The sequence below is a fragment of the Molothrus aeneus genome, chromosome 9, assembly GCF_037042795.1.
Source record: "Molothrus aeneus isolate 106 chromosome 9, BPBGC_Maene_1.0, whole genome shotgun sequence".
In the NCBI taxonomy this organism is placed as follows: Eukaryota; Metazoa; Chordata; class Aves; order Passeriformes; family Icteridae; genus Molothrus; species Molothrus aeneus.
Window position 1 is genome coordinate 17,259,332 of NC_089654.1, and position 26,552 is coordinate 17,285,883.

General features: G+C 38.9%; 1 protein-coding gene across 1 annotated transcript in view; it reads right to left on the reverse strand.

The window, feature by feature from the left end:
* Positions 1 to 26,552, reverse strand: part of ABCA4 (ATP binding cassette subfamily A member 4) — a 61,011-nt gene that overhangs the window by 16,735 nt on the left and 17,724 nt on the right. The window contains exons 10-29 of the mRNA XM_066555406.1: positions 25,790 to 25,906; positions 24,830 to 25,027; positions 21,490 to 21,695; positions 20,564 to 20,740; positions 17,916 to 18,138; positions 15,936 to 16,157; positions 14,373 to 14,577; positions 12,051 to 12,149; positions 10,874 to 11,098; positions 8,328 to 8,505; positions 6,893 to 7,024; positions 6,139 to 6,278; positions 5,054 to 5,191; positions 4,609 to 4,796; positions 3,576 to 3,666; positions 2,783 to 2,988; positions 2,304 to 2,352; positions 1,538 to 1,779; positions 987 to 1,111; positions 253 to 351 (exon numbers count right to left, since the gene is read on the reverse strand). Coding sequence (XP_066411503.1) covers positions 253 to 351; positions 987 to 1,111; positions 1,538 to 1,779; positions 2,304 to 2,352; positions 2,783 to 2,988; positions 3,576 to 3,666; positions 4,609 to 4,796; positions 5,054 to 5,191; positions 6,139 to 6,278; positions 6,893 to 7,024; positions 8,328 to 8,505; positions 10,874 to 11,098; positions 12,051 to 12,149; positions 14,373 to 14,577; positions 15,936 to 16,157; positions 17,916 to 18,138; positions 20,564 to 20,740; positions 21,490 to 21,695; positions 24,830 to 25,027; positions 25,790 to 25,906 — 3,260 coding nt within the window. The remainder of the gene's footprint in view (positions 1 to 252; positions 352 to 986; positions 1,112 to 1,537; positions 1,780 to 2,303; positions 2,353 to 2,782; positions 2,989 to 3,575; positions 3,667 to 4,608; positions 4,797 to 5,053; positions 5,192 to 6,138; positions 6,279 to 6,892; positions 7,025 to 8,327; positions 8,506 to 10,873; positions 11,099 to 12,050; positions 12,150 to 14,372; positions 14,578 to 15,935; positions 16,158 to 17,915; positions 18,139 to 20,563; positions 20,741 to 21,489; positions 21,696 to 24,829; positions 25,028 to 25,789; positions 25,907 to 26,552) is intronic.

Genomic DNA, 26,552 nt, shown 5'->3' on the forward strand with positions numbered 1-26,552 from the left:
TACAGACATAAAGCTGCATGAGCTGGTTTCTAGTCAGTCCCATTGAGCACTGTGAATAATTCTTAATCCAGTGGCAGTATTATCTTTCTGCTTGTTTGTTACTTTTGGCCCAATATTAGATATAGCCAACAACACATCTGAAGCACCGGCTCTTGTGAAGAGTCAAGCAAGTACATTCTTGTTTCACTACTCAAGTTCCACTAGAAGTATCCTGCTAGGATCTCATTCAAGAGAAAATAGCTAGCAACTTACAAAAGAGGCTGATTCTTCATACAGCGAATTCCAAATCCTGGTTTATTCAAGAAAGCATGAGTAAGGGAGACCATCTGCTCATTGCCAGGACGTTCATTGCTAAGGGAATAAGATAGGACTTTATAAAATATTTTTTCAAACCATTATACTGTAATACACATAGCAACTAGAGGAGGACCACCATATGGCAGTACCAACTGCCCCCCTTCAAATGCTGATCATTCAATTGTTTTATTTATTTATGTAAAAACACGGAATGTTCTGAGATGGTTGAAAGGTTTTGGTTCTTTTCTCCTAATACTAAAGCTGACTTCTGACAAAGTCCAATTGCAGCATTCTTCAAAAAAGGCTTGAATCCTCACTGCTATTCTCTCAGTGCTGTCACAGTCAGTAAGCAGAAGATGAAAAACATATTTTGCATTTTCATTTGCCTGGATCTCCTGTTAGATAGGATATGTAACTTTATAAGTGTTGAGGTCCTGAAATCAGGTAGGAAGAGGAGAATACCGAAGTTAAGAAGATATTTGAAAGACTATTTGTTAGATGTACTAGCAGTTGTATTCTCCAGCTGCACCAATTTCAAGCTATTTTAAATCTGTTGATTCCAGTGAAGTGAATCTTTTCTTACATCACACAGAATGAGAAAAAAGCAGTGAGACAGGGCCCCAGGATGTTAAACTCTAGGGAGACATAGCTGTATGTGTGACAGATGTACTTTAAGTGATTCCTCTTACCTGAAGAAAGTAAACTGTTGTCCATAGATCCAAGGGTGTAATGTTAAGGCAGGGTATTCTCCAAATGGAGGAATAATGACTGTAAGTACTAGAGACAGCAACACAAAACTAGCAGGGAGAACAACCTGCAGGGAACAGAAAAACTTCACATTAGGTTATTGTATAAAAATTGTAGAGTGACACTGTACACACCCCATAATACAGGTAAACCAAGGAAGGAAAGCGGGAGCACTCAGATCCATTCTGGTTTAACTCCTGAATATCAACATATTAATATTAATTTCCAGCCCTTTTGCTCAAAATTCTTGTTGTCATAGAACTGCATTACATTAAAAATAAAACACTGGGCTAATAGTGATAGAATCATGAACTTGGTGCAGTTGGTAGACTCCAAGCAGAAAGAAATAAAAGAGGCAAAAGATTTGGAATCATAACTGCACTGTTACCCATTTGCAGCACCTCTATTGTTTTCCATAGGGCCGTCATTGCTGGAAAGACAGTGTTGAGAATGCTGTGGGAAAGAGCCTAGAACAGCACAAGCCAGTCAATACCTGTGCTAGGAAGTCCTTGAGGCTGCGGGAAGCGTGGTGGAAGCGTTTGATGAGCAGTGCTTTGATCTGCTGCTGTACAAGCTGAAAGCCTTTATACTGTCGGGACCCCTTGCCTTCATTTTGATCTCCTGGTTTGCCTACTGGCATTCGAGAAGTGTCACTGGTTTTCAGGGCCCTTTGTTCAGCTGCTTTGTTTTCGGTAGGAGTTTTGGCAAGAGCAGAACCATTTTCTTGAGCATCTCCTAGGTAAAGATGAGAAGCACCAGAGAAGACACTTTATCTTCCATACATGAAGTAGCACAGTCATTTTAATGAGGTCCAGATTTTACCAATCATATGTATCCTATCTCCAGATTGCTTTGATTACAACTGTTGCACCGTGGTTGTATTTAGTGACATCATACAGGTTAATTCTCCTCTTACTCAGCAAGATGAACAGTTTAATCACCTATGTAGTTTATGGACTAATAGTCAGCAAATTACTTTTTATACAACCACTAAAACCATTGACATCTGGGTGCTTGACACTCTACTTTTATTTGCATAGTTAAGAATTTCATCCAATCTAAATAGAAGTCTTTCTGCTGACTTAATCTTTATTTTTCAACTATCATGCCAGGCCCTAAAACCAGATATTTGCTGACAAAATTTATTTTGTCAAGAACACATAAAAGACTGAAAGTTCTGAAACTCCTCTTTATAAAGTGTTCAGTATAAAAAGCAGTCCCAAGAACAGTTAATCAAATATGGATTTCTGGATTTCTACCTGTTTTTTGCATTTCAGGGTCAGCTTCTGCTGTGACCTTTAGGAAAACCTGCCACAGAGAAATACATTTTCTGGTTAGGAAAAAAATAGCTACAATAACCTGACCTTCAGAACACAATACATCATACTTCAATATAAAAGAAGAAAATTTGGATACATTTTTAGTACTTCATATTATTATCAATAATCAGCTCTCTTAAGAAATACCTCTGAAAATAAATGAACAAAAATACAAAAAAAAAAAAAAAAGGATGCATTTCAGCTAATGAGTCAGGCTCCATGAGGCTACAATGAATTAAGGGTTGGATTCTTTCTCTAGGCCCTTCTCAAAGATTTTCTGAATGTGCCACAGCTTATAGGACTTGATTTTGAAGGAAATTTTAGGAATTAGGAATTATCTGTTTAAGAACAGGAATAGTCTCAGTAAACACTTTGGGTACTTATGGTGAGGTCAGCAGGTATTTTAATCTGTCTGTTACCTCTTCAAGTGGTGTGTCTGAAACTCCAAAACTGCTGAGTCCCAGGTCATCCAATGTTTCTTCCAGTTCTCTGAAGAGACTGGCATAAGATCGTTGTTTAAAATTTTTATTGGGCAAAAGGTAAATGAGCTCCTGACCAATGCTTTCAATTAATTTTGCTTCTGGGATATGATGGTGGATTACTTCTGCTAGCTCATTTAGATCTCCTGTGAAGTCAAAACAGTGTTCATAGAATGAATATTTAACCATATTGAGCATGATTTCGAAAGCTGTTGTTTGTACTAAAGAGTACTGCTCTATTACATAACTCACAGATACCTCAGTTAATTCTGCACTAGACTGGGCTATGTTGCTAATTATGCTTTGGAACTTCATAGCAGGAAACTATATCAGGTTTGTTAATAAAGCACAACCAAATCTTCAGGAATATCTACTTAAATTCTTATCTTATGCAGAAAAGCCAAAATTACTTTTTCTTCTGAGAAAGTCTATTTCGTGGCTGTTGATATGCTTCAGTTTTTATTTAAAAATTACACAAAACTCAACACCATGCTTGTAAAGCAAACAAACTTCCATTTCATCATCTGTACTTGAGACCACATATACACAAAAAAGGGTCAATGGTAAGCAAAACCACAAAGAACCCTTATTAAATTCATGTTACAATAGAATACAAATGTTAGACACAAGGACCAAAGAAGTGGGCCCTTGCAGCATTGATCTTTAAGACCAGATTGCAGCATAACAGGAGACATAGCTATGTGCTGGAATGCTGAACCATCCTGCTTCTTACCATCCAGTTCCAACTCTGGAGCTCCTTCTTCATCCCTGTGCACACAGCTGGAACAGGAGCAGGAGCACTGAGATCCACAGCTACAAAATGACTAGCATGGACAAGCAAGAGAGCAAAACATTAAAGTGCTTCAGATACCCTCAAAACAGGATGTAAAGGCTGTCAATATTTGAACAGCTTGAGCCAAAGAAAAATATGTCATATCCAGAGCATCTTGAATGCACTACACTGAAAATCATCTGAATACTGGATCGAGCAATGCAGAAAACATAAATCCATCGGCACAAAATCAACTCTAAACTGCATACAAGATACCTGGGGAATGCCATCAGCAGGGCTTATGAGTGTTCAGATTGTGTTGCTACTAGGACTGGAAGCACTATGTCAACAGAAAGCACCCAGAACCCTACTTTTCAAGCTGTGAGAGGCTGGTTTAGCTATGGACAAATGTAGACTTTTCTGGTGTCTGAGCTACTTACCAGACTACCTGATATTTAAAATCAGTGTACTGCAAAGGTAAGATTCAGAAAGACCTGTATATGGACAAAAGCAACCTGAGAGCTGGAGTTGTTCAGCCTGGAGAAGAGAAGGCTCCAGAGAGAACTAAAGAGGGCTACAAATGAACTGGATAGGGACTTACAAGCATGTAGCAATAGGACAAGGGGGAATAGCTTTAAACTGAAAAGGGGTAGATTTAGATTAGGTATTAGGAGGAAATTCTATACTGTGAGGGCACTGGAACAGGTTGCCCAGAGATGCTGTGGATGCCCCACCCGGGAAGTGTTCAAGGCTAGGCTGGATGGGGTTTGAGCAACCTGGTGTAGTGGAAAGTGTCTCTGCCCACAGCATGGGGGTTGGAACTAGATGATCCTTAAGGTCCCTTCCAACCCAACCATGCTAATATGATAGTCATAATTATATAATCATATGATTACCTGCAGTTTTGTACACAGTGTCAAGAGGCACTTAAGTGCTTTTTACCTTGGTGCAGTGCAAGTGTTACTCAGATTAAACATACTACACTCATACTTACCGTAGCCCTTCCCATTTTTGTGGTTCTCATTTTGCGAACAAGGGTGAGATAAAAGCCAGAGCCAAAAGAGTTCTTTAGGAATACAGGAGAGCCTGAGCAGAAGAGTTTCCCTTGGGATATGATGGCTACTCTGTCTCCAAGGATGTCTGCCTCATCCATATGATGGGTTGACAGGATAATAGTTCTGCCTAGAAGGAACATGGAGGAATATTCAAGGCATGAACTCTCTCTGGAACTCAAAACTGTGTTTAGCTTTTTGGCAATTATTTCTCTGCACCAAGGTCAGTCTCAAGTTTGCCACAACCATTCTGTTCAAAGAATCTTGTTTGCTTGTAGTCATATCCCACTACTCATGACAGTTTACACAGGAGGCACATACTGCATCTATTGCAAATTTAAAAAATCCCACCAAAAAAATCAAACTGTTTCTACTCTCAAATCTTACCTGGGCGATATTTCAGCAGAAGATCCCAGATAGATCGCCTGGAATATGGATCAACTCCAGAAGTGGGCTCATCCAAGACTACCACTTTTGCTTCACCCACAAAAGCAATGGCAACAGACAGTTTCCTTTGCATTCCACCTACCAGAGGACAAACACAGCCAGGAGCATAAGGTAAGTTCTATAAGTCATAGGGATGTCATTAAAATTGCTTTTTGGTGTGCAGACAAACTGCTACAAATAAAATAAAACCCATCCTAAGACACATTTCTGCAAAGACAAATTAATAGTAATTTTTCTTCTGAAATTCAGACCAGGTTATTTATACATATATAAATAATATATATTTTCCATCTACACATTGCATTTTCTGCTTCTTGCCAGAAACAAAAGCAGGAAGATATGAGGTTTTCATGTTCTTTCATGAAACTAACCAACTTTTTTTTTTTTAGAGTTGCAATCAGGACAATGTAGCATAACAACAGATGGCTGTTTGTTCAAATCAGCCTTCGAATCTGAAAGTGAGAGTTATTCAAATACACTATGTGCATTTGTACCTTCAGAATGGAAGAAACTACTCCTACCAAATAATACAGTACTATGGAGCACAGATCCATACAGTGGGGCAGAATGACAGTATAGTATTTCATTTGCCTTAAAATAATAGGAGGTTTTATTTTGTTTTGCTTGTTATATTAATCAATTTTTTATACAAATATTTATTTAAAACTAATAGCTTCAAGTATATTTGCATTTGTTGTATATTTATTAGACATAGAAGCCTTAGGGACAGGTTGTGCCAGCTTTACTATTTGTACAGATCCATTTACTCCTTGAAAAGAAAGCATCCCCCCAGTCCACATTGATATGTCAGAATATGGCCTCAAATATGTAACTTGACCAATAATTGCCAAAAGGCCAGGATGGGCCTGTAACAACCTAGTCTACCAGAAGGTGTTCCTGGCCATGAGAAGGGGTTGGAACTAGATGATCTTTAACATCCCTTCCAACCCAAACCATTCCATGATTCTATGTGAGACAAAGAAAAGGCAGCAGGACTAAACAACTTAGAAAATTCTTGTGGGCACCTGACAAATTCTGAGCTTCTTCATTTCTTTTATGGGTGAGGCCCATGTCTTCCAGCATTGTTTCTAGCTCTTGCTCAGCTTCTTCCCTGGATCTTCCTTTCAGTTGAGAATAAAACAAGATGTGCTCTGCTACAGTAAGGCTGTGACAGCAGACAGAAAGGCAGGAAGGCACATTAAATGAATAAACTGTTTTTATTCATGAGCAGCAATAAATTCACTCTAGCTTTATCTTGCTAAAGGAAGAGAGGTTGCATTACCCTAAAAGATCTTCTTTGGGATCAACACACTTCACTTGGAGGTCATAGTCTCTTTCTTTGCCTTTTCAAAGCAGAACCTGCTACTAAAGGAACAGGTATAGCAGGTATCAAACCATCCATTTATGAGAATAAAATGTAAGAGAGTCTGCTGTTGAGATGAACACAAACTGGAAGTGAATGGAAGTGAAACTGGAAATCACCAGAGAAGGCAGTAAGTGATTGAGTGGTAGTAAGAAATGAGCATAAAAATATCCTGCTACTACACTGTCAATTTGGATTTTTTTGCTTTAGTAGTCCTAAATTATAGTGCATGAGCCTCCAGGATAACTCCTGCTAGCCTACACTGCAAAAGAAAACACCAGGAGCAGTGTTATTTTCCTAAGAAACTTTGTTCCCAGTGAAATGATGCAGGAGATTTCTCCTGCTTTGGCGTTGGGGATTCTCACACATGCAGAGTGGGATGCTTCTCCTTGAAGGCAGTATGAAGTGACACTTACTGGTTGAACAGGATGTTGTGCTGAGGGCACATCCCTAATCTGTGCCGAATGGAGTCCATGTGAGTCTGGATGTCCAGGCCGCCAACCAGCACAGTTCCAGACGTGGGAGGGAAGAGGCCTGTCAGTATCGACCTGGGAAAACAAAATGAGGAAATGCCCTCTCTCCTGTCTCTCTGTGCTAGATAAGGAAGCTACATTACATGATTCCACTAGATGGAGCATGATGACTTCTTACCATAGGCCTTGATGAAACCACCCCAGTGGAAAGCACGTAAGTACTCTTGATGTGCTACAGAGAATCTGATGGATCTGCTAATGTAATTTTTGATACAACTGTCTATATGGTTCTGGCTTCCATCAAGAAACTGTTTTAGTTCAGCATGTTATATCACCCCTACATATAAATGGGTCTAAAATCAGTAAGCTCAATAGGATGAAAAAAGAATAATGGCTTGAGGTCTCTGGCCATGCTGACTCATGTCCTAAATCTTTATTTTCTGTAAACTACAAGACCAAATGTTATGTTGTAAATGGGTGGCATCTCTTAATAGATTTGGGTGATTAGTGGATTTTTCAGTTTAAAAAAGTTCAAAGCAATAAAAAAATTGTTTTTTAATAGAATAAACCCCCTCAAATTGCAAAACATTTCAGCAGATTAGGATGCTTTTACTTTGGGTTGAACATATTCCTTGTGAAACAATTTAAAAAATCATGAGGCAATTTAAAGTGCCTTTGAAATAAAAGTGTTTTAATTGAAAAATCCTAAAGTATTCTGCTGACAAAAATCATAATGAAACACATTTAATTCTTTCAACATTTGGTGAACTTGTCACATATTTATAAAAGGTTTTGCTCACCAATGAATCCTATTTTGCCAAATAAGGTTCTGTATAAAGAAAATTAAACATCTGTGAAGTTCAGCTTCCTGGAATGCTTGGTTTCTAGGACTAGAGGAACATTTTAATCTGGACATGGATCTTGCATGCGTGTAGCCATTTTATTTAAAGAAGGCCTGTATTTTATATTTCTTTGAACACAGACCAACAGATGTGACTGACCTAGAGCCAGTCAGAGAAACCAAGAACATGTGGAATGTAGTGGCTTGCAAACTTTTTCTTTCAACCAGAAGATCCTTCTCTTTCTTCATCTATGGTAGTTTACCCATGGGCAATGAATTCTGGGGGAGAGAATTGCTTCCTTTTCTCTGGACTTTCACTTGTTTGTGTCATGCATGACTTCCCTCCCGGGGCTTTAACTAATCCAGAATACCTTCTTTATGCCTAGGGGCAGCATTTCCCTGTCTGGAAAAGGCCTAATGTTGTGTGTCAAGCCAGCTGCAGGGGTGGTAGAGAGACAAGGGAAGAGTGAAAAGAAAAGACTGCCCCAGCAATAGAGCCCTGCCCCAGATTTGCTTCTTCTAAAATAAGAGACTTACATAGTAGTTGTCTTTCCTGCTCCATTGTGACCAAGGAAGGCTGTGATCTGGCCCTCATAAAAAGTAATATTTATCCCATCTACTGCTGGTTTGGGCCTGTTTGCAAAAATCTTCACCAGGTTCTGAATGCACACTCCTGGAATCAATCCTGCTGGCTCGGGCTCAAAGAAGGCATTTACTTGAAAGGCAAGAAATCAAAAATGAAAAGATAATAAAAGCACCTGTTTTAATCCTAGTTCTGATGATGACAACACATCAGTAAATGCAGAAGCAATAGCACATACCCAGCATAATAACCCTGTTCCAAGGCCAGATTCTCCAAGTCACACCAGTACAAAACTAAGGCCAGATTCCTAATTGCAGTGCAATTTATATAGATTTACCCTCATATCTATGAGAGGAGAAGCAGAGCCCAGAATTGTGGTGGTCTGTGGAGAGGTAACTCATTGGACCAGGGGAAACTGAACATGCTTTCTGTTCTCATTGTCTAGCAGGAAGATTATTGGGAATTGTTTTCTGGAAATACTTAGATAGGCAGAGAGATTACATTAAACAAGCAGCAGGTTGCTTTTCTAGCTGGGCTGAAATCTGCCATTGAAATAATCTGCCCAGCTGTGCATTCTTTGACCATGATGCTTAAAAAACCTCCCCCAAACACAAACAAAACACAACAACAAAAAAATTTGCCTTTAATCCTGGTAGGTGAAATTTACCCCATTGCTGAGAACAGGTCAGGATTTAGATAGTACCTAACATGAACACTACATGAGATGGCTTTCTCTCAGGATTAAAAATGCATTATTGCAAATAGCACCATCAAGACATTTTATTGCACCAGCTTCTAGACAAAACAAACTTCCTTTGAAGTAAATTAAGCCCTTGGGCAATGTGAATTATGGGAGTTGAGAAATTGAAACTAAAGACCCTGTCCACTTTTATTTACACAGAATGCTTTAGGCTTTGTAAAAGGCTTATTTTGCAATTGCAGTTTACTTGAATTGTTCAGTACCCAGCAGGCCTGTGTGGAGAGCAGCCAATACGAGCTGGGCAAAACCAGCCCCACATCCATCAGCAGCTTGTGTGGCTGTCATTATCACCAGCAGGACTCAGGAAAAAGTTCCAAATTTGTTGTACATGAGAGAACAGCTGTAATAATCAATATAGAATGGGTAGCACTATTTTAGATAAAATTATTTTTATGAGTAACTTTTCTTTTGACTTGTGAAAAGAATCTAGGTTTCCATTCACCTTGCTGGGACAAATACAAACATCTCTATATTCACAAAAGTTCACATGGAGTCTGGCTAGATAGTTACCCATATACTGGCAATTGAGGCACCTTCCTTGGTTTTATATGTGTCACAATCTTGTCTGCAAGACTCACTGACAAGTTATGAGGAAAATTCTCTGATGATCTCCCCCAGTATCTGCTTTGCATCACCTGAAGGACACTGGTGGAAGGTTGAGCTCCCTTTTTTTGTGATTCATATTTCTCCATTTTGATCCTATATCCTCATTGTCATTGAACTGTACTAGGCCTGTTTTTAGCTTCTCCTCATGCCTCCCAGTTCCTGGGTGGCTGAAAGGGAAGACAGGTTTGTTTTTTTGTGCAGTGACAGGCAGAAAGCCCTTCCTTAGTGGCTGTGGAGCAGCTGGAACCTGGGAACTAAGGAGTAAAGCACCAAAAAGATAAGGCAGTACTAGGAGAAGATTGGCTGAAATAACCTTTAACCTCTGCCTGTCTTTTTCCTTTGAAGTCCTGTCCTGTTTCCATTCACCCTGAATGCATGTTTTCAGTGCCGACTGAGGAGCTCTGATGACCCCACTTTTATCTCTGGCTTTTCAAGAGAGTCAGAAAGGGCTCAGAGCTGCCTGTAGCAGTTACTTGTGCTACAGAATCCACATGCATTCCTCTGAGCATCTCATACAGAAAACTCCTCTGGCTCACCACAAAAGAAGACATTGGGGCTTGAAAACAAGACAGGTCATTCAGGAATTCTTAGGTGATGGCTAATGTCAGCATCAGAAAAGGCTGCAGACAGACACACAGAGCACTTCAGATAAATCCCTTTGAAACCAGCCTTTTCCTACTGATGCAAAACACACAAAAGATAGGAAAAAAAAAAAAAAAGAGGGGAAGGACTAAGAGGGAAGAACATTCCCCTCAGCGTATTTTTATTGAAGTCATGGCTCTGTTTAATTTTAAAGAGTCAATGTATGTGGCTCTGAGGCTTCCCTCAGCAAGAAAACTAACTTGCCAAAGAAGCATCCTGCATTTGTATGATTAAAAAAAAAAAGTTAAGGAGCTCTTCTGGAAGCCAGCTGTCTTAAGTGTAGTGGCTAAAAGATTCTAAGGGATGGTGAATCTAGAGGAAAAAATAAGAGTCAATGTCTCTCTCATGCTTAGCTCTGGGAGTTATATGCAATCACCTACTGGGTCCCTACTAGCTCTTGTGGCTTGGCTCCAATCACTGCTATGTCTAGTTTGGTATGAAGTACAGTGAGTATAGTATCTCAGAAGTACTCAGGTTGCTCTCTCTCCTTACTATTAATTTCATCTTTGTCCTGGACATCTGTCTTAGGCTTCCCCTGCTCGCCGGGTTCTTTTTCTCGTTTGTGTTTACATTGTTTGTTTTTACCATCCTTCTTCCCCTGGCCGTCACTCTTTTCTTCTGTTTTCTCAGGTTCTTCAGATTTATTTGAGTTGCTTTCATTTTTTTCCCTTTCCGTGGTCTTCTGATCCACACAACCTTCTGACTCTGGACTTTTTTCTATATAAACCAAAAGTAATCAAGATTTAATTAACAAAAATTTAATATCCCTAGAGGTATTTTGAGGAAAAAGAAATAGCCCTAAGCCTTGAGCTTTTAAAGGGCTTTGTAGAAGAGAGGATGAAATAACAATCAGCACAATCAGGCTACTTGAGATAATAATAGAATAATTTAGATCAGAAATTACTTCCAAAGACCTCCTGTTCAATCCTCAAAAAATATGGCCAATTCAGATCATAGGCAACTATCTCCAAAGATAGAGATTTCACAACCTTTCTAAACAACCTGTTGTAGTGCTCTAGCTACCTTCATAGTAATGACTTTTTTTCTTATATTAAATCTGAATTCCTGTTTTCCAGCTTATATCCATTGCCTCTCATCCTTCCACTAGACACATCTGACAAATCTAGCTCTTTGGAGCCTTCTCTCTTCAGGCTGAGCAGACCCAGCTCTCTCAGCATCTTGTACGTGACATACTCCCGCTCCTAATCAACTTGCTGGCTCTTTACTGATTTATTCACGTTGGTACAAGGGTGGCATAGATTATGATCTTGCTTAGAAACAGAAAGTAAACAGGCTTAAATGAGTGTCAAACTATATAGAAAAGAGTCAGGTTTAGAAAAGTAGGGAACCTCAGTGTAAGATTAACGTTTCATGGATGTTGTGCTGAGCAGTAAGAACTCCTTGAATGTCTCAAAAGGCGTTGGTTACAGAGTGAGGATTTGATGCTGCTTGTTAAGCCAGGCCTTAAGTGCTCTCAGATGGAACGGTGACTCACCTCTAATGATCTAATGATAGCACACCACTCCAAGTTCAAAGGCACTTGCCAAGACTCCCAGTGTATGGCAGTCTCTCACCTTTGCAGCAGGCCAGATAATGGAAATATTATGCAGTCACCTTTAAGCAGATCAGTGAAGTTATTTCTAAAAAACAAAGTTTTAAAAGAACTCACCATCAGTAGTTGCTGTTTTCTCAGCTTCTGGGCTTTTGGAGCCAAGCCAATAGGATTCGAGCAGAGGGAAATACCAAGGCTGTGGTAGCCCATAGTCCCCTAAAATAAAAATAAGCAGGTAAAGTGCACTTCATAACCCCATTCTGCAGTAGGTACAAACTCATCTAAGCAAAGTCTAATTATATAAACACTTGCAGTCCTAGTGTTGCATATCAGAAGGTCAAACCACATACCAAGTACAGCTGATAGAACAGATTTCGTTAACAGGTTTTTTTTTTCTTTTGGACAGCAGTAAAGTATTCCGAAAATGTGACTTGCCTTACCTTGTCTTAAGTAGAAAGTAGTTTAATTGCAGAATAAAGCTATTCCCTGAATCCTTACCAACCAGGCAGCAACTCACTGCTTAAGGTGGGATCCTAGCCTCACTCAGGGACTTTCTTTTAATGCCCATTTAACATTTGAGGCTTGTCATGACTGAAAAGCTTTTTAAATTTACACTTATTACGCTGGGGCTGAATTTACAACTGGTAATGAGAAAAGACACTCTGGCTGTTATTTCAGCACACAGACTTTCAGGAAAAGTGACAACAGTGTAATCCTCTTCTGAAATAAACATGGGCTTTTTTAGTTACAGGTTAATTCAGTCTGGATAAGAGACAGCACAGTAACATTACCAGTTCTTGGCAGGTCAGACCAGACTTACTGAAGTCAACACTGCTTTCCTGGATCATATTAATTTATAGAATGCAGGAATTTGAGCTTCTATGTTTAAAACTGGCATCTTTGTAACCCGAGATGTTATTGGCCTTGTGTTACTTATTCAAAACAGGCATGGGGATCTGTGATGCTCATCAAAAGATGGTCAGTTTTATTAATTGTAAACCACTGCTTATGAAAGTGTCTGCTTACTTCTGAATTAAGAGAAACTACCTGTGTTTCAGCCAACCACTTGTACTCCTATTCATGCACAGAAATGCTCTGTCTGCATTCACAAACAGTTTGCCTTCCTATGGACTGGATTATTCCCCTCTGAAACTGGTGGCAAAAAAAACCCAGCTTCTCATTCAGGATGACTGCAAACCCAAGTGAAATTTGTTATGGAGCAGAATGCTTGAATAGCCAAAGGGCCATTGTGCCAATGGGTGTCTGGTTTCAGAGCAGACTTGAGCAGGACTAGAACCAGAGGGCTCAAGGAATTATCCAGGGAATTTCGGTCATACCCTCAAATAGTACAGCATTCATTTGGCAGAGCTGCATATGTGTGACAGAAATTCTACTGAAAGAGAGCAGCAGAAAGGCAAGACAGAGTAAATCTTGGGAGCTACTAACTAGAAGCCCTGAAAGATGCTACTTTTGTGTAAAGTGCTGACAGAAAAAAAATTGATTTTATCTATGAATGAAGAAATTTCTATTGTTTAGTTCCTGCTGTGTTCATGCAAATAGTCAATTGTCCTCTCTTCTTTAAACAAACAGAGTTGCAGAAAAGGAAAGGAAAAAAGAAAGAAAAAGAAAAAGAAAAAGAAAAAGAAAAAGAAAAAGAAAAAGAAAAAAGCCATCTGCCAAGAACACCTTCTGGAACTGCAGTTCACATGCAGGAATAACAAACTGATGAAAGGAAAGCTCACTTGCTTGTACAGCATTAAGAGTTGGCAGTTATTATATTGCAACAATATTAAATATGAAGCAAGACAACCATTTAAGCTAGAAGGACAAATCATTTTTTCACACAGAATCTTCCAGAATTTTGTAATTGATAACAAAGTCCTTCTGGGAGTTTGTACTAGAATTATGACTTCCATTTAGAAACAAAATAAATCCACACAGGAACTTTCACAACTGCCAATGACACAGCATGTGTCTTAGGAAACAGTACCATCCTTCAAGAAACAGTTTGCATAATATGGCCAAAGTATATATGTGAATTAGAAAATCTAATCTACTGTCAAATCTATATTTTTAAAAATTTAAAGCATTCTCACGAGAAATGGTTGAAACTCTTCAAAAGAAAAGTATACACAAATTGAATTTTAACAGTTGATGTTTTTGTAGATTTATTTTCTGTTTAAATTATAAAACAGGACTAGAAACCACATCCTCCTTTTTACTCTTCCTTCTTCATTCTTTTCAGGAATAAAACAGGAGAGAGAAAAAAGAAAGAGAGAAAAGTGGAAGTCCTTAATAAACCAGTAGTGCTAAACTGGATAAGATTCATAGTCTACAAGGTCAAACACCCTGTTTCTGCCACTGAAATACACAGAGACTGATTAGACAAACAGTTTGCAGCAACTACCACTACTTTGTATGAATAAGAAACTGGTGTACCTGGAAAAACGTTATCGAGATACCAAGAAAGTATTCCATAGAGAAAAGCATCAAAAATCATCATGGTAATGGAAAAAAGAAAACTATATTCATCTCCTTCCAAGGGACTGGTTCTGATGTTACCCCACTGGAGGCCAAGACCTTGTTCTTCATAGCGTGACAAGTATTCTGTACCGAACCCAAAAGCTACTTGAGAAAGCAAACTCTGGAATAAAGGAAAAAAGATATTCAGCCCTGACAGGGGGACACTTTGCAAAAAACCCAAAACCAAATAAGCAAAGAAAAACCCACCACAAGAAGAAAACACAAAACCTGAAACAAACAAAAAAAAACTCTGACTTTTAGGGATTGGACTTTAAAACTTGTGTAACAAATGACATGAGAAAAGTTGTTTCACTTTTACATTGGCCTGCAATGTTTAATTTTCTGCAATTCTAAGCAGTGTTTAGCTACAATAGACTGAATTCAGCCTTGGCTGTTCTTTATTTAACTACTAGGAAACTCTCACAGATTGGTTTTTTCCTTCATTAATGTCTGTTTGGAAAATACTGTAGGTGCATCTAGAAGTTTACAGTGTACACCTTTGATTATCTAGGTGAAACAAAGTATTTCCTGAGTGTACGAGGCAGGGCCACTATGAGTAACATGACAGCAAGTACACCAGATGATCAGGATATGGAAAACTACAACTGCTTCCCCTGTCATGTCTGCTAGCTGATTCTAACACAACAAACTAATAAACCAGTAGTTTATACTTCATTTATAACTTTATACACTTAGTTACAGCTTTGGAAGTGTTTTGTTTTCTTTTCCCTTTTTCCTTATATTTCCTAGTGCAAGAAGAGAAGACAGCTCCTTTACCTATGCTGTTAGAATGCTTGATAAAAATGGGGAGACTGGACTCAAAACACCTGCTCTCCTTCCTGACTCACTGGGAACAGAAAATCAATCTGAGTAATTTTGTAAGATCATGGTTCCATCTCAAAAAACAGCAAGAAGTTTCCAGCTCCCCTGACTTTAACTATCTTACCTAAAATGGAAGAGAACCAACATGAAGAATGTCTACAACACATTAGATGAAAGGTATTTCTCAGAACTTCGGCACTGGGGTTCAATTCCTAACTTTATGGTTCAGGTAAAGAAGGAATGTGAACCTGAGGTCTTCTTATGCTTAGACATAGGGTGTTAAGTAGGTTATAGCACATGAGAAAGATAAATGTTCCTATTTTGTGAACCGCCTTCATATTTATTAAACATACCAGAAGTTAGATTTAACTTACAAGGAAATATTCAAAACATTTAAAATATTTTAGTATGCTAATTTCCTGGAATTCAAAACATAAAATAAATTTTATTGGCTTTTCTAGAAGCTATGAAGATATCTCTTGAACTAGGCCTGCTAAAGGCTTCCACACCTGCAATCCTTAATTATTTAAGAGAGATTTAGGGGTCTCCCTCCCTGAGTCAAAAAAGTCAAGAGGAAGAGGTGTGCAATACTTTGTGATTCACATATGGACTGTGAGAAGGGGAGCAGAGACGCCATGGAAGCAGTGAAAGGCTTACTGCTAGGATCTTCAGATTAGCAGTCAGACGGTCTTGCCAGACAAAGCAGACGATGTGGGGCAGGTACAAGGTGAAGTAGATGACTCCACTGCAGGCAGCTGCCAGATTTGCTTTGGAGAAGAAGGTGCTGAACAAGAAACACTGCATTATGGTGGCTGTGGTGAATGTCAGTAGGAATAGAAAGAACAGAATTGGATTGCTATAATGTAGCACTTGTCCATGCTGCAAGCAAAAGGAAAACAGAAAAATTCACAAGTATTGCTCCTTTCTGCTAGCAGGAAAGGTCAGAATTGCTATTGACATGTAACAGGTAAAGTGTAATAAGCCAGTCTTTCTTACCTAGTATGACTTCTAACTCTTCCAGGTATTAGTTTCAACAACTGAGGTCATTACAATAACAAATCTTTCATCTAACTTTAGCCCTGTTCTTGGATTGTGACTTCAGGTTAGTACAACAGAATGAACAAATTTATAACTGACTGAAAACAGACATTCTGTCCCTGTCTTAACAAGTAAATGATTCCAAGCAAGATCTGCCCCCTTGGAAACTCATGCATTTTAAATAAAACTATCTGAACTATTACAATAAATTTTCATTTATCTCTTCACACCACCCAATCCACTTGCTTGATGTACAGAAAAGACAATGTAAGGAAATGTTACAAAATGCATCTTTAAAAAAACCCACAATAAACCACAGGCAAATTATAAAGCTTCTGCGCCTGGATGTTATTCAAACAGAAGCATATCACATCTGAGAAATCCAAGTGCAGTTTCTCAGACATCCTTGTGTATTAACTGATCCACTGGGTGAACTTTTATTGACCTTTCTTCATTAGAGCTTTTGTGGATTAAATGCTTTCTCTCTCAAGAAGAACAGGGACTTCTGCCATTTATCTATGTAGTCTTTAAAACCAATGTTGAGACCTATTTATTAGGTCAATTTATATAATGCTCAAATAGGTCTTTCAGGCTATAAATAGGTCTCAGCATGGTTGCAACATCCCACTGGGCCTTAGAGACTGATTTCTTTATCAACAGGAATGCAACGTCTCATAAGAATATATTTACAAAGGTGCCTCACACTAGCATAGTGAAATATGGGAAAGAAAGTGAATTACAGGTACAAGCACATTCCTCGGATATTAATTACCCCCTGATTTTTAATTAAACCAGTGTAGCAAATAAAGTGAGCTTTCTCTATCCACCCAAGCTGCAATGGAAACACCAGGAACTACAACAACTCATCAGGACATGCTGGTAAGACAGAGCAGCTTGAATCCTAACTATGTATTTACACCAATACCAGCTCCCCACATCAGAAAAGATGCAAGGGCATTCTTCCTTATCAAAAGGCTATACATTTATATGATAAAACATAGCAGCAAGCTCTTAATATAAAGTTTGGTTCTCAGGTAGTGGAGACAAAAGGTAGTCCTCAGAGACCACATCTGAACTGTCCTGAAAAGTTATAAAAATACAGTAATTCTGAATCACAGGAGCAAAAGGTGGATTTTTTTTTTAGGTTTTCCTGAAAGTTCTGTCCTTGCAGTCTCTTTTTCCATTGAAATAGTTGCTCAGTTTCTAAGCAGACAAGCAATGGATATTAAAAATTAATGACATGTAGTGAATTACAAGATAAAAATTCTGCAAATTATTATCTCTTTGATTTAAAACAACACTTATTATTTATTGGGAGATCTGCATCTGCCTACAGAAAATACAATATACAGAGTAACCAGCCTGATGTATTTTGTATGATCCCACAATAAATCTTTACTAGTGCATTTATTGTTCTGTCTCTGCCAATTGCTGATGCTGTTATGAGGTCTGCTTAGAAGAATGTGCCTGCTACATGCTGTGATCAGGACAGGCCTCCACCATTCACATCTCCCTGTCAATGGCTACAATTCCTTCTCAACACCAAACTGGTATCAGGAGTGCAAACACAAGAGTGAGTTTGAGAGTAGCAATCCTTACCATAATCAGAGCTGTGAGGAGCAATGTGCTCACAGCCATCATGGAAAAGCTGTCTAGGAACCAAGTGCACCAAATCACGCCGTTGGTTATGCCCCTGTTCTTCATGGCCTCTTTCAGACGCATTTCTTTCTCCAGCACTATGCTCTTCACAGTCATGGAGACTGAATATATCCAAGCCAGCACCATGAAGATGGGGAAGGCGCGGTTTAAGGTGATCATGAAGCTACCAAAGCAAGAAGGAATAAATTAAATTTAGGTAAAACAGAGAAATATTACATGAAAAGCAAAAAGGAAAAGGAGTGGGGAAGAGTGCATTAATTAAATACAGAACTGTAAAGTCTTAGTCCAAACATCAACAGCATGTCACTAGTAAACCTCACAAGCATCCTAAATATTAATAAAGTAATGGTTTCTGCATTCCCATGAGTTGAATGAATGTTATTTCAATTTTACAAAGAGGTTCTAAGGGTTACTGAAGGCTACAAAATATTTGGTACCTCATGAAAATACATCTCTCTTCACAGTGAATTTCCATAATGCTTTTACTATGATCTACAAAGAATATTTTAAGACGTATGTTAAGGTTAACAATATGGGAGTGTCACTGTCTTTCTGCTCCAAAGATTCACTGACAAGAGAAATAAACAAATTAGTCATTAAAAGCATCGTATGCTGCCAGCAAGGCTGCTGAAATTCATACAAACCATGAGTCAGGGTATCAGATCTAGCTGACATAGAGTTAACTTTCCCCATAGCAGCCCTCACAGTGCTGGGCTTCGCATGGATAGCTAGAAAGGCGTTGAGAATGCACCAGTGTTTTGCCTGCTGCTGAGCAGTGCTGGCACAGCATCTGAGCTTTCTCTCCAGCATTCCCACTCACTTCACCACTAGGCAGGGGGTGAGCAGAATCTTGGGATGGGACACAACCAGTATAGCTGATCCAAACTGATCAAAGGGATATTCCATATTGTGTCTGCTCAGATATAAAATCTAAGGAAAAGGAGGAGAAAGTGGGGGGGTATTTGATATTTACAACATTTGTCTTCCAAAGCAACTTCTATGCATGCTGAATCCCTGTTTTCCAGGAAGCAGCTGGACATTGCTGGATGGGAAATAGTGAATGAATCTTTGGGTTATTTTTTGTTTTAACTTTAGTAAAGGGCCTCATCTTGACCTATGAGTTGTTTTCCATCTTAATTTCTTCTCCCTTCTTGCTGAGGAAGAGGGTGATAGAGAGGCTTGGTGGGCACCTGGCATCCACTCACAGCCAACTCACCACAGCCCTTGGCACGCAATGCAGGCTGAGCCAGAGGCAGTTTTCTATTAAGCACTCAATAGTTACAGGAGTTTTTAACAGGGTCCTGTACAGGACACAGCTTGTTAGCTGCACTGTTTATCTCTTCACTTTGCTGAGTCTGGGAACATGTTACCATAAACAATGTCTCCCTGGCACTGATGGCCTTGCTGCGCCGGGGGAGTTATCTGGTAAAGAAGATGAGGGAATACATCTCCCTCTCCCTAGTTATGATTGATGTGGATGGTTTTATTATTCAGGCTCCCAGGGTACTTGTTCATCCTTATGTGAGCTGTTTAATACTACTAATTAACACTGCTATGTATTATGGGGTTTGGGGAATCCAGTGTTGATTGTTTAAAGGCCAAAAGCTCATAGCTGCTAAAGGTAAGGAGCAAAAAGTCTTCAGCTTCCTAAGTCTGAGCCCTATAGAACTACGTTTTTGCCATATCAAAGCTATGTCAGTTTCGAAACAAAGGGAAAATCTTCACTTTTTCACCAAAAAATTCCTGAAAAGCAATCTAGTCTGGAGAAACAAACCCATGCTTTTGTGATACGGCCTGGGGCACACTGAGTTTTGCCTGTGGATGGATACATGTAACCAGCACTAGGCTGGGCACAACACAGCCTACAGGTTACCATGAGGGTGCACTTGCCTCACTTGAGCAGGATCTCTGCAGAGGCCATCACTGAGCTTGGACACCAATCCTGAACTGCATGTGGCCACTGCGGGCTTCAGAGAACTTTTGCACAGAAGGGGTTTCTGCTTCTGCAATGTTCTCAGTGGAGAAGAACTAGACAGCAGGCTTGCCAGGGTGATGTTCTGTCAGACCAACACATAATGAGTGATGGGAATGACAGGTCAATCTATGTGTCTGCAATTTGCTTTTATCAGAAGTAGTAGCACTTGCCTGCACATTGCACACGGACAAAACTATGAAAAGATTTCTCTAATGCCTTTTTTTTTTTTGAGTGAAAAGTATAAGAGGACAGCTGCAGTATCACAGACTGCAGCACTGGAGCAAGCACATGGTGAACAGGGAAGAAAATTGGAAAAAAACTGCTGCTTTTAAGAGGTTAGTATATTGAGTTCATTTTAGGCCTGGACACTGGATGAAACAAAGGCCAGGATTAGGATTAGGGGTTTAATCTTGGCAAAGGTGGCTTGTGGAGTCTGAGTGAGTTATGTCAGGATAAGGAAAAAACCAAATTAATTCAGTTGTGTCTCAGTTATTACTCTTGCATTTATACCTTAGGACGTTCATAACTTAAGCCTAATTCAGGTGCTTGAGAATCTTAAACCATCCAGCAATCCAAGTATTCAGCAGAATTAAGACAAACTGCTTTTACTCACACATCATCCACAAAACATGGATATGGCATTTGCTGCAGATAAATTCCGAATGGCACTTCAGTGCTGGTCTGGGTCTTTATAATCCCATGCTCAATCATGTCCTGGAGATATGCAAAGCCCCCCCATATATAACGTAAATCATCAACAGGATCAGCTCTTGGACCAGGATCCCAGTACCTCAAAAGAAAATTCACATGGAAATTATTTGGGTAAGCACTGACTTTAGGGAAGGGTTGTGGGGCAAATTAATTAATCACAGCAACTGAAATTGTAGGGACACTGCCTGGAGTTGTCTTTTCTAGACTTTGGTCTATCAGACCATATTGCTTAAGAAAGTGGAAGGCTCTTTTTTTCCCTTTCATTTTCTCTGAACCGACTTGGAATAGCAATTTTGGCCTAAAATGTACATAAATTAGTCCCATAGCAGAATAACTGTTCTAGAATAGAAATAACTGTATTTAGAATTGCAACTACCAGATACCATTATATTCTTCTGTAGACAGTCCTGAGAAATTATATCCCTTTAAGTGAGTCTATTTGGTGGGGACTTGAGGAGGAACAGCAGAGAAGCTCTGCTGTCCAGGTGGAGGAGAGCTGAGTCACAATCCATACAGGACTTCCTAGTCTGTCTTTCCCAATGGTGGGGCCATCTATAAACTGAAGCAGGTTACTGAACAGATTCTGAGCAGAATCATCCCTTGGCCCTGTATTCCTGCACCTACCCACTGCTTGGCTTGTCACAAGAGTGATACCATTTATGTTAGCATCTGGTAACTGGAGATGGATTCTGCACTGAACTACACAGTAACTATTAACAAATACAGCTGGATTTTACATACGTATCCAACACAGATTCCAACACCCTTATGTCTCTCATGTTTATGTTATGGCAGGCAAGAACTGAGAAACCACTATCAGGTAAATACCTGTCTTTGATTTTGTTTGTTTTCTCCACCGCGTCTATGTCCATTCGGATCTTGTATGTCACATGTGGTGGGAGACTGCTGGCTGTAGGTTCTAAGTCTGAAAAAACCACAGCAGCCCATAATTTGTTTTCCTCCAGCAGATAAAGGGCTTGACGAGTCAGCTGAGTTTCATCAAGATAACCTTCAAATTTATCCAAGGTCAAACACTACAAATAATTACAAAGAGAAAACTTGCATGGGATTAAAATACTAAGAGATGTACATTAAAGCAAACACCAGTGGCTGAAAATAGAAAAGGAAAGTACATTCAACTGAAACTGTTATTTTCAGCTTTATGATGAAACTATTGTTGACTCTCTCCTCCCTTCTTCAGCCCAGGAAGCGCCTGAGTGAATACTAGACAGCTAAAGGATGACTGATCTGTAAGAAAAGAACATTGGCTGTGGACTTCAGATGAAAAGCATTTTGTCAAGTGAAGCACTAGGAAAAGTCACAGCATACATTTAAATTTAAATGTCTCTTAGGTATTTCAACATTTCTTCCTATGTAACACCAGACAAGTAATTGATTTATCTAACTGGTCATATTATGTCCCTGCTGAATTCTGACATGATTTACCTGCTGACTTAAGTTAATGCGTCATTTTTATTGGCTATCTCAATAAAAAGTATTCTTTCTTGGTCTCTGTCATTACTACAAACTGTATTCTTATCAATGCACATAAAAGACAAAAATTCATCAAAACCCAAGTCTTTATGTTCCTCCATTTAGGTCCTACTTAGCAGACATTGTAAAAAACCCACTGTGAATGCTATAAACTCTAGCATTAGTTGTCTGTAAAATTACAGACTTATGTTTGTATTTTAGCTTCTGCCCCTCAGAATTGGCAAAATATTAACAGAGAGTAGAAGTATTTAAACCCTGATTGACTGGAAAGATACTTTTTGAATTCCTTTGCTTCATAAAATTCCAACAGGCTAACTTGTTTGATCTTATCTCCTTGATCATTTCTTGCAAGCCAATAATTAAAAATTAGTCTACATCAAAGAGCTCATACTGGTACTTGTTATTTAATCTTAAAGACTCCTTTACTTAACCCTTCCCTGTGAGAAATCATGCTATGTTTCCCTTAAAACTTATCACAGATTAATGGATCTATATGAAAATATATTTTTTAAATCACAACAGCGCTTAAATTGATAACACTATTTTGTGGCTTTATTCTTCCTAGTGTTTGTAGGTGTTCATTTTCCCTTTTGCTTCAGAAAACTAAAATATGTCGAATTTCATATCAGAAAGCAAAATAAGGCAGAAAACTGCGTGTCAGAAGAGAAAGAAAATCAGACCGATGGATCATATTGCATTAATTTTTTGGGATACATTTATCCCACATGGTGTTAACTGAGTTTAGGAATTCAGTTTAGTTCTTGCAAAAGTGGCAGTGAGTGCAAAGCAAACCCTTCCTGTGGAACTGTGGAACTTTGCAGGGTCTGGAGGATTACTTGTTGTTTCTTTAGCAGGAGGAATTATTTTCAAGGTACTTATTTCAGCTGCAGAAGAACTCAGACAGTTCTCCAGGGGAATCTGTGAGAATGATACAGGCAAATGATAGTGACAGCAACTTAACTCGTCTAGATTTTCACTGCAGAACAGAGAGTGCCTGGAGTGGGCTGAGGAGCAGCATAGGCTCTTATCCAGGAGTCCAGTAAAGGAAGCAGCAAGTGTTCAAAACACAAAACACAAATGCTTATAGATCTTCTCCATGAGTAGAGTGAAACCAAAGCTTGTATAAGAACATAGGGCAGTGTTGTAATAATTCACACAGTTTGAAAGTGAGAAGACATTTTATATAGTAATCTATGAGCCAAAGCTAGAATTTATTTCTCTTAACATGAATTGCATTCAAAACAAAGGCTGTATGCTCTACCTAGGCTTTTCTTGTCCCCCAGTGAATTTGAACTCAGTTTGTGTCTTCATAAACATCACTATTTCAAAGTTAATTTTTCAACTACTTGGGGAAATTTATTTCAAATCTGCTCCCAGTAATTATTTAACAATTTAAAATGGTCTAATGAAAATGGGAAAACCAAAATCAAAATAAAAATAATAAGAACAGGTTTGGAAAATAAAACCAGAGAATAATAAACATAAAGAAGCGACTGTATAGCTCTCACTGATAGTTTAGCTGTTCTGTGACCTAAGGTAATCACAGGGAAGAACAGGAAATTCTTGGGGTGGTGAGAAGGAGCAGCCACTGCATAATTTGTGGGATTCTCAGTTGTATCACAGTTTGCAGCAGAGACCTGGAGTTGCCAAAGACAGGTGCTGGCAACACACTGTCCTTATTGCATACTATGGAGGTAAGGAGCAAGCTATTCCCCAAAGGGAGCTATTTGTTGCCATTGTGTCTGGCACAGTGGGAAAACATTCTCAAGTGCTTACAACTCTGTGTAAACAGCACACTTTAAAGAATAAGCTCATTACAAAGAACATTAGAACACAAAGATCTATTACCAGGTACAGTAACTGTTCTGGTATTACTGATGTTCCAGCACTGACCTGCTGCACACAATATATTTAGCTCAGTTTGACAAGAAATAATTCTGCTAACATGATACAAAAAGATCATTAAATGAATCGGCAGACCTTTGTGCAAAGCCTTTATTGTTCCTTCTTGTACTAGCTGTAGGAAGGCAGATAAACTTTCAGTTCCTGCCATCTTGATAGGGACAAATGGTCTTTTAGACTGAACTAGATTGAAATTAGGAGTTAGGCTTAGTCCTGTTGCCTCAAAAATCCTCAGAAGGCACCACTGAAAACAACTTGCTAGAGAAGAGAGGTACAGATTGCAGGAAAGAGACAGACATCTTGTCAGAAGTGACCACAGAACAAGTGGAAACTCCTTCATTGGTTTCAATCAATGGAATTTTGATCAGGTGCTTAAAAACCTGCAAGGGGACATCCAAAGAAATCTTTGTTCCTCTGCTCCTGACCTTGCTGAAATTAGTGGCCTGTTGGTTATTAATACTTACAAAAACCCAATTCTTTGAAGTTTTGCATTCACTTTCTGCCTCCCAGCATTGAAATGTGTTCATTCAACCAGCATTTTGAGTAAAGCATTTGAAAACCATCAAATTGAACTTTTTTTAATAATTAGCATTCATGTACTTGTGCCACTGTATTATTCTAAATACATGGATTTGATAATGAGATTCAACTTGAAACAAACAAATATTTTATGATTTTAACTTTCTTGTCTGTTACCACAGACCCAGTACAACCTAACTGGTTTTAAGATCTCCTCTACAACTATTCCCTGAAGGGGCAGGGCTAAATTTACCTCCAAATACTGACTGAGCAAACGCAGAACTTGGTCTACAGCACTGAAGATGTTCCGCCAGTCAAAGTCCAGCATTCCCTTCTCCCGGCTCCTTGAAGATCCATTGTGCAGGAAGTTGATGATTTGCTCTGCGGTGAAGCCTTCTGCACCCATCTGGCTGTTCAGGAAGTCCCTCACTGTAGGGTGCTTCAGAGAGTCCTGAACAAAAATATGACAGCTTTGTCACCATGACTGCCTTTCCATGCCCTGTTTGGCTAGAAAGGTTTCCATTTCCATAACTCTTTCAACACATCAACAAGGACAAAAGGGTATGCTAAAGAATCAATTTTACAAATGGGTTATTGCATAACTGGATGTGTGAGCTGAAGAATGGATGAAAAGAAATTTTTCCTTGACTATTTATTGCATTATTTCCTTATAAGCAAGAGGATAAATGTTATAAATGTCTAATACAATGTAGAAAAATGAGGAAACCAAATGTTTTTTTCTAGTATGAACTGCTTTATAAACTTTAACTTCAGGTAGTAATTGCAGCTGATCAAAGTCAAATCTAAATGATGCAGAAGTAGCAATTTCCCAAAATAAATTTCTGTTTGGCCTGGAAAAAGTATAGTCTTACTGCCTTCTTTGCCTATATAGAATTCAAGAAAATCAAGTTGTCTGTTCTTCGAAGACATTTTGGGGAGGCAGGGAAGCAGCAATTTCTGTCTTTATTAAGAAATCATTAGTCAGATTCTTGACTGCCCAGATCTGAGGTTTTGCTACAGGGATGCTGTAATGCATCTATGACTTGCCTTCAAACCAAGCCCAGCAGCCAACAGCCTTAAAGGCCACAGCATCCTTGCTGCAAAGGCTATGCTTGTGGCCAAACCTTTCCAATTAATTGTCTTCTCCATGAATAAAATTAAAAGATGGTGAAAGGCTGCTCTTACTGAGGATCTTTGATAATTTGTAACATACACGGATCATGTTCATTTGCAGGCTGTTTTGAAAGAAGTACCACAGCTGAGGTCCTACTTCCTCCCAAGCTTTGGTCAACAATTGGAGGCGTTCAAGCTCCTCAAAAGTGAAGTTTGCCTGATTAAAAAAAAAAAAAACAGCAGAAAAGAATGTTAGAAATCTAAGGAGATAGACACAATTTATGATCTATCCAGGATTTGGTGACAGGGGAACCTCTAACTTAGACAGCTGTAGTTTTTACCTTCAAAACTTATCCAACTTGTTCAAATAGCAGAAATTTTAATAACCATCAGAAAAAGAATCTGTAAAATCCAGACAGAATCAAATTCACTTAGGATAAAATTCCGTGGTATATGTAATGGAAAAAACAATTGCACATTAAGCCTAGTTAATTTCAATTTCTTTAAATACTCAGATTTTCGGTAGAATTATTTAGAATTTTCCCATTGACTATCTCTCCCCATTAAGAACTAAAAAGGAAGATGATGATGTGAGTAGATGAATGAATGGAAGGCAGCTGGAAAAGACAAATACTCCCATAGCCATGCTATTAAGACCTGAAATGCTGAGCTGCTGTAAATCTGATGTTTTTCTGCGTGAAATCTGAGCAGCAGTTCTGTGCCTTGTACAGATCTCTGGAGTAGTGAATTGTTGGTTATGAGGTGGCCAAAACCTGGGTCATATGCAACCTTGATTAACTGCTCAGATTAATTTCACCCAACTTCAAGCATTTTGCTGAAGAGTCCAGGTTCCATCCTATTTT